The sequence below is a fragment of the Brienomyrus brachyistius genome, chromosome 8 (assembly GCF_023856365.1).
Source record: "Brienomyrus brachyistius isolate T26 chromosome 8, BBRACH_0.4, whole genome shotgun sequence".
Lineage (NCBI taxonomy): Eukaryota > Metazoa > Chordata > Actinopteri > Osteoglossiformes > Mormyridae > Brienomyrus > Brienomyrus brachyistius.
Genome location: NC_064540.1, coordinates 9,097,025 through 9,111,209, shown reverse-complemented (window position 1 = coordinate 9,111,209; position 14,185 = coordinate 9,097,025). Strand labels below are relative to the sequence as shown.

The window sequence follows — 14,185 nt, the reverse complement described above, 5'->3', positions numbered from 1 at the left end:
TGCTTCATGATGTAACCACTAGATGGGGCAGAACGCCACCGAGCACGTGAGCCACACAGCTTAGTTTTCCCATAAGGCGCCTGGAACATGTGATGTCACCCATTCACACAAACACAAAAACAGAAACTGACAGATACACCAATGAGCAGGAACACTTCCATTTCCCATGAGGCCCTGCAGCCTGTCTCTCAGGAGACCCGGCTGTGCAGCCCATCCCTGTCCCTGAAGGTTCTAGAAGGGTGGTTCTCTCATAGACACCCCATCTATGACTTGAGGAGGGGGGGGGTCAAACAATCCAGAGATAAAAACTATAAACAACAAAGCTTGATGAGAGAATACAATTCATGTAGGGGGACATAAAGGGGCCCCCGCGCCCCCAGTGCCCAGCCAAGGAATTACCGCCGCATGCTTCCCCTGTCCCTCCTATCCTCCATCCCCCAAAAACGTGCCTCGACGGGAGAGACACCCACCCTGATGAAACACCCTGCTCGCCCTTCCCTATTGGCTTGTCCCCACCTCCATCAGGTGGTTTCCAGGTTTTAGTGCAGGCTGCTGGGGAACATGGCGCCCCCAGGGGGTGAAACACCAGACCCAGTTTATATGCAAAGGCGTGTATATATGCATGCACACACCAGCAGTAAGACGCTTGGGCCCAGCATCCGCCCTTCAGCCCAATTAAAAACCAGGGACACAATCTCCCATGGCAACTACTGCCAGATCGTCACTTGGGAGATGCTGATCGATGGCAGGGATGGGAACACGGGATTTCGCAGGCGATTAGGAGGCCCATCACCTTCAGGGCCACCCGCCCCTGTCACGCTGCCCCCGGGGCTCTGAGCAGTTGAAGCAGCCGCAAAAACATGATACTGGCAGACAGTGCTAGGACGCTACAGCATGTGAAGCCACACTGCAGGCCCCCCCCCAACACACTCCATCTACATTCAGCAGCTTCCCTTGTAAAGGATGCAAATTGGTTGCCCACAAACACTGGCACTAACTTAGAAGTTAATGGAGAAAAAGAGACAGAAGTACTGGAAAAAGTGAGCACCTGGAATTATTCTTGTACCTTAATTATGTTTAAGACATCGATGAATACCTTTTTACTTGCATCTCCATATTTCTTCACCGGTAAATTTGATAACTGTGTAATATAGCTGGTGACGGCGGAGAAAATTGCCAGCATAACAACGTTACGCCATTTTTATTCTATGTAAAAGGAAAGATCGATCGATCAGCTGGACCAGTTCAATAACAACTTATAAATAGGGACAGGCTGATCCACATTTCTTCAGTACCAATCCGATTCCGATATACAACCTCCGACCTACTCTTTTTACTTTAGTATTTAACATAATAAATATAACCAAATATGTATAATTTCATTAACAATATTTTAAAACTAAATGAAAAGATTAAAAAATCTTCAATTAGGCTACTAGAGACATAACGTTCTGTTCCACTTCGTTTGTACATCTTGTTTTAAGCATTTCTGAGGCATTTTGCAGTTCAATTTGAATACCTTCCAAGCCAGGATAAGTGGCGAGTGCTTAAAATGCCCCGCAATTTTTCTCCTACTGGCAACAGCGTCACTCACACTTCGTTAGTATACCAGTCACTCGTGTACCACAAGCAGTAGCGAATAAACAAAACATCACAAGCAAGCGACTTCCAAATCATCCATTGCTTTTTCATTATTATTCGCAGTGTCTCGCACATTTGCGTGTGCTCTGTTCTGTGGCATTTTTCACTATAAACGCTACTCCCACATCTAAAACTTTTTACAAAGATTGCAAATCGCTGCGCTACTATATCCGTTGTTAAAGGCGTAAAATATTTCCCGATCGTTATCCTCTTTTCTGATGTTCTTACGCTGCGAGGGGTATGCGCATGACGGCAGAAATCATTGCGCTTACACCAAGTGAGCAGCAAAAAAACACGAGATAGATTTAACACGAAATATGACCTCTCTTTATGGAGACTGCCAAAAACTAAATAAGTTAGTATCGAACGTGGGTCGGTCACGTAACCGATCCGTTAAATAGGTCTGGATCGTCCGATACCGATCCGAATATAAATAAAAAAGCTGCGTCCCGTTTTGTTTACAATTGATACAATTGAAAGTTTAACCTATGAGCCTTTTGCATCTCCTATGCTTATTTAACATAAAGGTTCCAGGTCCTGTCGTGCAGTGGGAAGGTGACACTCGAAAGTGGCCAGGAGCTATTAAAGTTCCCAGTCAACACAGCCCAGGAACTAGGTTCCTTAACTTTCTAACTGTAAATTTGTGCTACCGTTGATCCTGTTCAGTTCTGAAATAATATCTATGATTAATAAAACACCCACTGATCTTTCCGAAAAAGAAAATATGACACAAGCTTGAGGACAGATGGGCGTGTTGCAACACAAAGTCAGGCACTGGGACTGACGGGACCCCGCCAGACTTATAACTGCAAAGGAGGCCTGGGGGGGGCCGCCCCTCCCTCACGGTAGCCTTCTGACCTTGTTGGTGAGCAGTGGCTTGATTTCCGTCAGCTGCACGTCCTGAAGTTCCTCCATCTTCTGCCTGTTTGCAGCCTGTAAAACCTGCAGGACAGACAGACCTCATTACAGCCCTGGTGCAGACAGAGTTTCTGTGGCTCATGCTCATCAGCAGAGTAACTTGGAGCTGGTTCCTTCCGCATGGACTCCTTCAGAACCTAGTCTGGGAGGAGAAAAAAAACTAATACAGACAGAGTGGCCTCCCTCAAGGTCCCTTACAAAGAGGAGCAGGTGTGTGTAGGAGAGCGTGTGCGCTTGTGAGTGCGTGGAGGGCAGGGCATTGACGTCGCTCCCTGATCAGCTCAATTAAATCAAACACCCCCCCTCCCAGACCACTATTTAATGACCCACCCTAGGCTTGCTGACCAAATCCCCACTGGGGTTCAGCTTCAGATACTGTCAGGGAACATTTACTGTTCACAGGGGATCCATCAGGAGGGCAGGTGGCAGCTTCAGAAGACAGCCAAGGGTTTGTTTTCGCCATCATTGCCCATCTTCCTCCTGCTGCTCTGTAAAAGGTCACAGGGCCCCCTGCAACCCCCGGCTGGGTCACCCTGCTGCCCGTGCGCGTCACTCCCGGCTGTGCCTTGGCACAGAACAGTAATTACTGTTCATCAGGCAGGTACCTTTGCCCAAGGAGGCCGGGATCCCCGTGGGGTGTCCCTCTGCGTCCCGCAACCTGACGTGTTCCAGGTCGTGTGTCTAAGGAGGTCGGGATCCCCGTGGGGTGTCCCTCTGCGCCCCGCAACCTGACGTGTTCCAGGTCGTGTGTCTAAGGAGGTCGGGATCCCCGTGGGGTGTCCCTCTGCGCCCCACAACCTGACGTGTTCCAGGTCGTGTGTCTAAGGAGGTCGGGATCCCCGTGGGGTGTCCCTCTGCGCCCCGCAACCTGACGTGTTCTAGGCCATGTACCCAAGCTACGCAGGTTCACATCGCCTCCGTGGTCTTTGTCACCCAGTGCACCAGCAGTCACCACCAGCCTGGGTGAGTCGAGCATGCCTTTCGCTTCATTGTGGACGACACATCATGCGACTAAAACGTGGCTCTCGCTACCAAGCACTCTGCAGGTTTTTTTTCTCCTCGCCTCTCTCATCACTTCCTACTTACCAGCCTGTTCTTGGTATTTAATGAGTTTCTCCTGCTATCAGGCTGGGAGATCTACGAGTTAAAATATTATTACATTCCTCCTTCAGGTAAAAACAAATGCAGGACCTCAAATGACCGATTCTGGAGGGCTGGATTCATCTTGAATATGTTCGGTTTTATGAGGAGTTCATCAGATGATGACATGCAGATACGAATATGGCTGCTGGACACACATTGCCGCAAAGCACCCCCTGTGAGACACCACACCCCAGCCGTGACAGGGCATGCCCCCCCCTGTTTTCCTGACGGGCCCCACTGTATGGTCCTCCCCAGGAATGCCCTCGCTGAGCCCTGGTGCCTCGGCCCACTCAGTGTGACCAACTCCCACATCCAGCCTCACACACACCAGTGCATTCTGGAAATGCAACGGCGTACCAGTTAAAGCACAGAAACACACACCCGCGTCTTGACCTGGAGACCATGAACCTTCTGGAAGGGAAGACTAAGGTGAAAGCTGTGCGGTCACGCTGTGCTTTCGGTGGGGGAAGACATGCGTCCCGGACAGGGATGTATGACCTCAAGCTGCCGAACAACGTGCAAGATGCGCACTAGAGTGCTGTGACCTCTGTGCTAGCTTAGCATTCCCCATAGCATTCAAGTAGCATTTTAGCAGTTAACGCAGCATTTAAAAAAAGAGCTGTACAGGGCTGGTTAGTTGGCTGACATGAAAATTTCAATTCAACACGCATTTACATGTATGGATCAGTTTTATTGCCTTGTTAACAGTCTGCTGGGTTTGCAAACCACCCCAATGATGCAGCTAATTTTAGGTTTATAATGGAATAATGTAAATTTGCCGTAGATTTTATTGCATGAGCGTGAGAGTCTGAGAGCACGAGTGTCACTCCAGATGCGTGAGAGTTGGGATCCCTGGCTAAGGTTAGAAAACAGGGAGTTGTGTGTAGCACGGGGCTAACTGCAGGTAAATGATTTCAAATACCAAACACCAAGTCAAGCTGCTTTGTTGCAAGGGCACCAAGGGCAAAGGTTTCAAGTGTTAGTTAGCCTTCAGCTCATTCAGTATTAAACGGCCCTGTGGATGAATGGGAGCATTAAGATAATCACACGCTGCGACATGCCGCCTCCTGCGCACTGGACAACATGACCCCCCCCAGGGAGAAATACGCTCCTTAAGCTGGGATTAATCTCTCTAATAATCCTAGTGAGCAGCATAACAAACTAAACAATATTTAAAAAGGGAAAAAAAATAAATGTGACAAGCACGCTACCGTAGATTTCAGACCGAAATTAGTCTGGTGCCATTTAATCTGAGAGGAAGAAATAAGCTGTAATCTCAGGCTTTCAAGGTGAAACCGAATTCTGGGAGCACATGGTGCCGCATCTTAAGAGATCGTGCCCTGCGGGGAGAGCAAACAGACAGACAGACAGGGAGCGCGGGGGACGGCGCCCCCACCAGCACTGGCTGCCTCTTCACGCTCTCCCCATGCTGCTTCTGGGTGTCGTCAGGCCCCCTCCTCAAAGCCCCAAAGCCCCACACCCCTCCCTGGGTTTCCCCTGGCCAGCGCACGAGCCGGTACACAACTCCCAGAATCCCAGCTGTATTTGCAAAACAAACTGAACTGCTTCGAGAATGTGGCCTGCCCTGGCCACAGCTGGGCCTTAAACAGGTGCACGTCCCTTAGTCAGGGAACTAAGTGACTCATGTATAGAGCTGTTTTGGCAGCCCAAGTCGAGAAAATCAGAGTAATCCTGGTGTGCAAGTGTCATTTAAGAGGGAGCTCATTTTAAACTGCTTAAGATATGCAAACGCCGAGGCCACCAGCACAGGCTTGGAGGCACATCAGCACCTTCAGCATCATCATCTCTGTCATCAGCAAGGCTGTGAGCTCCTGTAAGGTGGGGCGACCTTCCCCGTGAATCAGCAGGTCTGCATCTACTCCTTCCTTCCAGCCTGCGATTTCTGGGGGGGGGGGGGGCAACAGCTGACACACACAAACACACGTCCTGGTTTCCCCCAGAAAGGAGCAGAGTGTGGGAGGAGACCCCCACCCGTGTCACAGCAGCACATATCATCTTACTGGAGGAACAGGGAGCCCCTGCTGCCACACAGACTGATACACTATAGCTGCCCCCCCCCCATGGAGATGAGCCGTCTGCCCACGCACAAACACGTACCAATAAACACCCCATAAGCAGTCCTCCACAGGGAAGAAAGAGGGCAAAGATGACACCTGCTACAGCAGTCGTGATGAGGAAGAGCGCACACGCCCGCACTAACACACACGCACGCACACACACACACACACACATGCACGCAGCAGTCCGGTAAGAAACACCAGCCCAGTGCAAAGCATGAGTTTCACTTCTATTTGCAGCTACGAGTTTCTCACTCAGGTCTAAGGACACTTCCTCGTGTATACATACGCAGGCAGAACCAGAACCCTAGGCTGAAATAAGGCTTGGGACTCTTCCAGAACATTTTGGAAAACCAGTGAAGGATCTCTCACCTTCACTTACGATACCACCCACATCTTCAGAGGGCTTTTTAATAGCCGTATAACTCTCTGTAGGAGCACTTCAGCTGCTAACCGCTTGGTGTGATTGAGAAGGAAAGCCTGAAATGGCCATTTGTCATGCTGATTTCATACACGCACACTGGCTTCATTACTTATCTCAGCGATGTGCCAACCACCCCCCACCCCCTCTCGCGGAGTATGGATTCCAGCCGCCAGCAGAAGCTCACGCCTACTCGCTCTGTGCTAGTAAACAAAAGCAAGCTCTGTAGGCCGTGGTTCGTGAGAAGCAGCTGTTTAGGCAGCCAGCCTGCTCCACACCCTCACACAAATGTAACAGGAGCCTGCCACTGGGCCACCCCCGCCCACCTCCGGGCTGACACAGTAACTCCCCACGATCCCCACTTATTGTTCAGTCACACCTCCCAGCCACTCACATTACCTGATACTCATCACTGTTACTATTCATCACGGTTACCAACACAAGGCTCACGAAATCGTTAGCCCGAAGTCCTATAACAATCGGGTTTTCTATCGGAAAATTAACCCCTAAGTTCCCTCCTTTAAGCTGCCTTTTCTGCTCTTTTGACTTGCTATTCGGAACGAAATCGTTGTCCGAATGAACAAGTTGTCGCTTTTAATGGTTTGTCTGCTAGGAAGTGTACGCCTAAAGCTTGATTTATATGAGGGTTGCAAGATGGCACCCATCAGGCAACACTGGCTGATGGACGAGGAGGCGAGATGATGGGTCGATAGGAGGACAAGTGTCCATTCACATCTGCATCAAACTCATCCCCCATCCCCTGAAGTCTGTTTGCAGAACAGACAGACAGACAGACAGACAGTGAAGCTGACAAGAGACCTCCAGGTAGCTCGCGGACGGCACCAGAGCACGGCTCTATTCATGTCACTTTTATACAGCACCTTTCACAGGCAGAGTTACACCAAGGCGCTTTACATGGGTGTGTTATAATGCATTATTACATCATTTATACAGAAACTGAGAAAAGGGGGTGACAGAAAGCCAGGTAACAATGGAGGAGAGGAACCAAAGACTTCAAGGTAGAAACGAAACCACTGGGAGGTCCAAGGGCAACTGGCTGCGCAGCCCCCCCATGCAAGCTAACATTATAGAAGATAGACTGGGCCTGCTTGCAGCTTACAGACGGCTCCTAGGCAGAACCCAGATAGTTCCTGGAGAATTCCGGTCCCCCAGACGGGCAAGAGACAAGGTCAAGGTCAAAAGTCAAAGGAAACGTTATTATCCCCCCAGGGGAAATTCATGTGGTCAACATTGCAATTCTCACATGACAAATAGTATTCAAACAAATGACAAGACAGACAGACAGTAAACATACCACATTATAAACATGACTGAAATACACAAAGGGCAAGCGAATAAATAAAACTGCATGGATATGCAAAAGGGTAAAATTAAGGTAAAACAGATATACTTGGTCTGTTATTGTACAGTGTAATTGCTGTCGGCACAAATGACTTATGATACCCTGTTGTTCTGATTACTCTCTGCAGAATTCTGCCATTCGACTTACTACTTCTGACAAACTTCAAGAACAGAGGAAGTGTAGGATCATCTAAAATTTGTTTCATCTTTTCCATAATAAGCTCATTGTACAGCTGGGCTGCAGATACCTGATCAACTCCAATGACCCTACTGGCTAATTTGATAAAATGCAGCAATTTCTTATGATCCAGTGCATGCATATTTCTAAAGGTACAAAGTAACTCAAAGCACAAAACATTCTGCAAAAGAGCTTTATAAAATAACTGAAGAATGCCAATATCTAACCTAAAAACCTTTAGTTTCCTGACATCCTCTGTCGCAGTCTTTCGCACTTGATCTGTGCACAATGATTAAAACACAATTTATTCATCCATCCATCCATCCATCCATCCATCCATCCATCCATCCATCCATTTCAATTCCTAAACATTTGTAAGATGAGACCCGCTCAGTCTGTTCACCATTCATCTCAGACGGAGAAACCCTTACTCCTTTCTTGCTAAAATCTATTAACATTTCTTTTGTTTTCTTTACACTGACCTGTAAAAAAAATTGTCTGTACACCACTTAGTGAAACCTTGAACCTCCCTTTCAAAGCTTCTGAAGATGAGGTATCAGAAAGTTAAAAAACCAACCAATGCGGTATCATCAGCATAAAGTAAAATACATATGAGCAGGAGAGGCTGCTTGACAATCATTTGTATATAATATGTAAAGGATGGGCGGTAGCACACATCCCTGCGGTGCTCCAATATTAATCACTTTTAGGGAGGAAACGTGCTGACACGTTTCACTTGCTGACAACGGTCAGTCAAGAAGTCATAAATCCATTAAATAAGTCTAGGATTTACCCCATGATTTAACAATTTCCTCACCATCGGATGCGGTCAGATTGTATTAAAAGAGCTGCTAAAATCAATAAACACAACCTTAACCAGGCTCCTTGCATGTTCAAGGTGCTCATAGACGTCATTTATCAACGTAAGAGGTGCGTCTTCAACCCCCCTCTTAGCACGGTAGGCAAATTGGTTAGGATCTAAAGAGTGTGAAACCTCAAATAAAAGCTGTTCTAAAACAATTTTCTCAAAAAATGTAATTACCACAGATGTAAGTGTGACTGGACGCAGATCATTAAGTTCTTTAGGTTTATCGTTTTTTGACACTGGCACTATTAACGATTTTTTCCATAAGCCGATAACCACCCCAGTGTCCAAGGACAACTGGAACAGCCTCTGGAAGGGCTCATCTGCACACGTTATTAGTGTTCTGCTGCTAATACCGTCAGGCCCACTAGCTTTACCTGGATTAATACGTCTGAAGAATAATTTTACCTCATCAATAGAGATTTCAATACCTGCACCCACCATACCTCTATCTAAACACTGTTCTATTTTAAAATCATGTGTATCAAATCCACAACAAAAATTATTTAACTTATTTAATATCAAGCTCATTATCCACTGCCATAAGATTATTCGTAGGCTTGTACCCTGTAATTGTTTGTACCCCTTGCCACGCTCTTCTTGGATTATTTTTTAAAAAAACTTCAAGTTTACGTTTATATGCAATTTTACAGTCCATGATCAGGTTTTTAATCTTTCTCTGTACAGTTTTTTTTGTCTTCCCCATTTCCACCTGATTTAAACAGGCGCTTTTTCTGATTAAGACGGTGCTTTAACTCCGGAGTCACCCAAGGTTTATTGTTGGGAAATAATTTAATAGTCTTTTTGGGTATAATTGTGTCCTCACAGAATTGTATACACTCTGCAATAGTGAAAGCTACTTCACAGGCATCATATCAGTCCCATCAGTAACTACACCCCAATCTGTATGTGCAAGACAATTCTGAAGTTCATAAGTCATGGTAGCAATCCAGTATTTCACCTCCAACTTTCTCACTCTCTCACGCCTAAGGGTCTGCATGACTACCCTAATATCTCCTTCCTGCCTTCGACCGTGTGATGTCTTTTTCTTCTCCTGCATCCATCTGTGATGCCATCTCTTCATATTATAGCTGTCAGCAGACATGAAAAAGATCACGTTGTGAAGAGAACCACTAAAATATTGAGCTGAGCTGATTTTAAGAGGGGGAAAAAAAATGTGGGAAAACAAGAATATTTGCAGGGTAGCAGAATCTTGGGCAGAGAAAAAAACGACAGCAGAAAACAGCAAACGCTTCGCTTCATCACCTGGCGCTCAAGCGGTAAGTGCTGCAGGGCACGGTGGCACGACTCAAAAAAGCCCTTCAGCAAAGCTGAACCAACCAGCCCAGCACCCCAACACCGCTCGGCACCTGCAAAGCAGCCGCCTGCATGTGAAATTCCCCAAGGCCCGAAGCACGTGTGGATTTACAGACAAATCGGCAGTACCAAGACGCAGAGAGGCGCACGCACACAAACATGCACGCACATCAGCAAGGGCAGCTGCTGCGGTAACGAGCATCTGCATCGGGAGGCTTAACAAAAAACGAAGGAAAATTATCCGCAAGAAGCTAAATTTATCCGGGTGTTTGGAGATCAGGTGCGCAAGTCCCCTCACATCTTAATGGGGAGTAAAACACGGCTTGATGAGCTTTAATGAGATCGAGGCCTTTCCGGAGGTAAAAATTAGAGGATTACTTACGCCATGTGAAAGAGCAATGAAATACCAGCACACTCTCACAGAAATGTCCTCGTTGATCTTAAATTTTTGAACAGTTTTGAATACAAAGAACTTGAGGGAGAGACTATAGGCAGGTTCCAGTATCAGATGAGGGGGGGGAGACATGCAGCAGAAGTAAATGATTAAATTTCCAGGAGGACGACGAGCTCCAGTCAACTGGGAGTTAGCAGAAAGCAGACGGCCGAGGCTGACATGGAGCGATACACTGATATCCCCCCCACCCAACAGCCAACCTGCCGAAGCACTGAACACTGACATGGCAGCGAGTCTCGTTCACTGGCGAGCCGGAAAGTTCCAGAAATTAAAAGGTGGGCCAGCGGGCGCTGTCACACCTTAAAGGTCGCGTGTAAACGTCGAAGCTGTAGGAGGACACTAACGAGCTTTAGAGGAATTTACACAGGCTTCAGGAAATATGCAGTTGCAGTGAACAGTGAAAAAAATAATGCGAAGTGCAGAAGATGAGAAAACCAGCATAGGAGAGGCAGGTCTGTGAGCAGGTGCAACTGGACTAAACACTGGCTGCGAACTGCAGATCCTACAGGTACAGGTATAGGCCACTGCAGGATCAGCAAAGCTGAGGGCAGTAGAGATAGCTGTCCGGGTGTACAAGGCCACATCTAAGCATCTAGGAGGGACGATGGGCGGGCCGGCGTCATAGAAGACAAGCCTTTAAAAGAAGTCTTGCTGCCAGCGAGTCGCTCCAGCACAGCGCTGCTGTCGCCGTGGCACCCTTGCCCATCAGCGGTGTCGAATAACAGCCAGACAATAAACGAGGCAGTCCAGCAATAGCCTGTGCAGTCAGAATTGCCATGATGGCTTTAGAGAGTCGCATGTAATGCATATGTGGCTCAGGGTACAGAGAGGCAGAGCGAGCAGGTTGGAGTTGGCCGTGGCCCCCTTCTGGGCTCACGCTCACTAACAGGTCCACTTTCACATTCCCCTGCATTCCAATTATATATATAAACACACACACACACATACACATATGTACTGATATATAGACACGGAAAAAATTAAGAGAGCACAGCACAATTTTTTATTTCACTCATCTTTCGGTTTATGGGTGTGCATCTGTGAATATATATTTTTCTGCAAACTGCTGCGAGGCTCTTCCCTGCTTCTCATTAAAGAAGGGCTTCTTCCTTGCTTTATGGGACTTCAGTCCTGCTTCTAGGAGCCTGATATGAACTGTCCTAGCAGTGCACTTCACACCTGCACTTAATGTTTCCCATTCCTTTTGAAGGTCACTTGATGTCATCCTCCGATTCATGACAAACCGACAAACCGTCGGATAAGTTAACGGTCATCTCCGCCATTAGAAAGTCGCTTCCTGGCTGGTTTCTGGTTGTTCCCAGTGTCTCCTGCATCACCTTATTCCTGTGTACTGCTGTCTTACAAAATTTGAACCTGAAAGCAAACTGCTGCTCAGCATAGCCTTCTGCCAGCAGAACAACAATTAAACCAGGATTTTAAAAGATTTGTTTAAAAATATAGATTGGTCTCTTAATTTTTTCCATGGGTGTGTGTGTGTGTGTGTGTATATATATATATATATATATATATATATATATATATATATATATATATATATATATATATATATATATATATATATATATATATATATATATATATATATACACACACACATACACACACACACATTTGCAAACACTGACCAGGATATCTGTGTGTGTGTGTGTGTGTGTGTGTGCATTACAGACCAGGCTAACCCATTCCCCAGGCACAGGAATAAGACTCATCTTTGATTTAAGTCCAGCTTGTCCTCCAGATGTCATTATGAGAGTGGGTAGTACTCCAGTGAAGGGACACAGTTTGCACCCTTGAAGGTTAAATTTTTAAGTGCTATTTTAGGTAATAAAGGTTGTATCCTTGAGAAAAGCACCTACAGGTTAATTTTTAAATGAAAGTAGAACATGTTCATGGGAAAACCGTTCAAAGGATGTGGAACGCTACCAGACGTGCGAGTGGGGGGCCGAGTCGTGGAGCTCAACGCGGGCTCGTCTGCGGGGGGTTGGGCGGCACAGGGCGCCACATTCCTCAAAGACACCGCTTTCCCAAGTCTGCAAGCGAATGGCAGCCAGGTTCCTGCTCTCTCTGCCTTTTTCTAGTGACTAGGGCGCAATAATCCATTACTGCTGCTGGAAGATTTCCTGTCAGCCAAAAACACCACCCCCCAAACCACGAGGATAATAAATGTCAAGGGGGCCAAAGTTCACGCAACACATAGCTTCCATTTAAGCTGAGCTAACAACTGAAACTATTTCACAGGCCTAACTCTCCTACGCTTCCCATCCTCTCTGTCAGTCCTGAGCTGGTCCCATGTTTAGTGGCAGCTGGAAAACAAGCGACAGGCTGTGGACAGAGGCATCCAGCATGGAACACAACAGCGCACTGCTAGACCCTAATCCGCTTGCCTGTGTTTTTTTCGGCCACCAGGATTTGTCTGGAGCAGAAGACAATCGACATAGATTAAGACACACTTAAAGGACACACTGGAAAAAAAACACAGTCCAGTGGGATTCAAAGCCAAGACAGTGGATTAAAAGAAAATACAAAAATGAATTGCGTTAGCATAGTAGAGGGAGTGAAACACCAGATGCTTTCATATGGGTCAAATATTTTTTTAAACACTAACTTGCCCTTTGTTTATAGCCCCAAAACACTCTCGCCAGCAGAGCTAGGCTGCCCACCTTAACAGCGCACTTTACCAGGATGGTCAGGTCACGGCGGACCCCTGCCACCCGCCTGCACCCCGGCGCTTCTTTCGGGCGCCGTATTAAACTGCGCAACCACGCGGGAACCCGGGAAGAGTGCGGGGGGCGGGTGGGGGGGGATTACTTTTAATTAACAGGGAGCATCCACCAGGAAAAGGTACCTGGAAGAGGTGATATTCCGTGCACGACTGGATGTTGCCCATCACGCATGACGCAAAACATTAACAGCAACCGGGAAAACAAACAACAACAATAATATATAATAACGATAATAAAATAATAATAATAAACAATAATATCAATAATAATAATAATAGGATAAAAACTTGATGAAGGTGAATTAGTTAAGTAGGAAGCGTTTGCGTTCTGCTGCTCTGTTGAATCAAAGTGTCACCTGGAGGGTCGTACAAACGGCAAGGAGAAGCGGCTTTATTGGTGTCTGTTAGTTTTTATATATGCATATGGCTGTACCGCGGCTGGGTCGTCTCAAAGCGAACCGTTTCAGCCCCGACACCGACTAATTCAGTTCAGATAGCCGGTGTCCCTAATAACGTCGCTCAGCTCTGCCGTGCGAAAAACAAACCCGGCGCTAGAGCTCCGCACGGAGCGGCCAAGCGGACATCGACGCGCTCTGGAGCGATTAGCAGTTAGCCGCTTAGCAGGTGTCCGGCCGGAGCGGGCGCTACTCACCGGGCGAGCGGCGACACGGCCCCTCTCTGCGCCTTGTGCGGGTCGCGGAAGCGAGTAACTGGACTGAGGTGAAGCTGGGCTCACACACGGCCTTTAGCAGCACGTTTCCCTGCCTGCCGATAGCCAGAGTGCTGACGTCACTAGCGGGGCGGATCTACTCTGCACGTCGAGATACAGCGAAAGAACGGCGGCCGCGGAGGGGGGAGCGCCACCTAGAGGCTGAGCAGGTGGCGTATCAGCGACCACGGGCGGCTTAGGACTGCATTCTGCTTTTCAGTAAGGCTTTTCTTCTGTAATCGTACTTATACGGAATCACACTCCTAACATAGAGGATCATGTTTATGCTGAGAATCTTATTTAAAATATAAGAACATCTCTAAATTATTTCAGTAAACACAGCGGAGGCATTTCAC

The 14,185-nt window shown here is 47.3% G+C and overlaps 1 protein-coding gene across 2 annotated transcripts in view; it reads right to left on the bottom strand.

Moving 5' to 3' along the window:
- ndrg3a (ndrg family member 3a) overlaps positions 1-13,928 on the bottom strand; it is a 41,167-nt gene extending 27,239 nt beyond the window's left edge. For both annotated transcript variants that reach the window (XM_049023797.1, XM_049023798.1), the window contains exons 1-2: positions 13,773-13,928; positions 2,500-2,583 (exon numbers count right to left, since the gene is read on the bottom strand). In XM_049023797.1, coding sequence (XP_048879754.1) covers positions 2,500-2,556 — 57 coding nt within the window. In that variant the 5' untranslated portion in view covers positions 2,557-2,583; positions 13,773-13,928. The remainder of the gene's footprint in view (positions 1-2,499; positions 2,584-13,772) is intronic.
- Between the last annotated feature and the right edge of the window lie 257 nt (positions 13,929-14,185).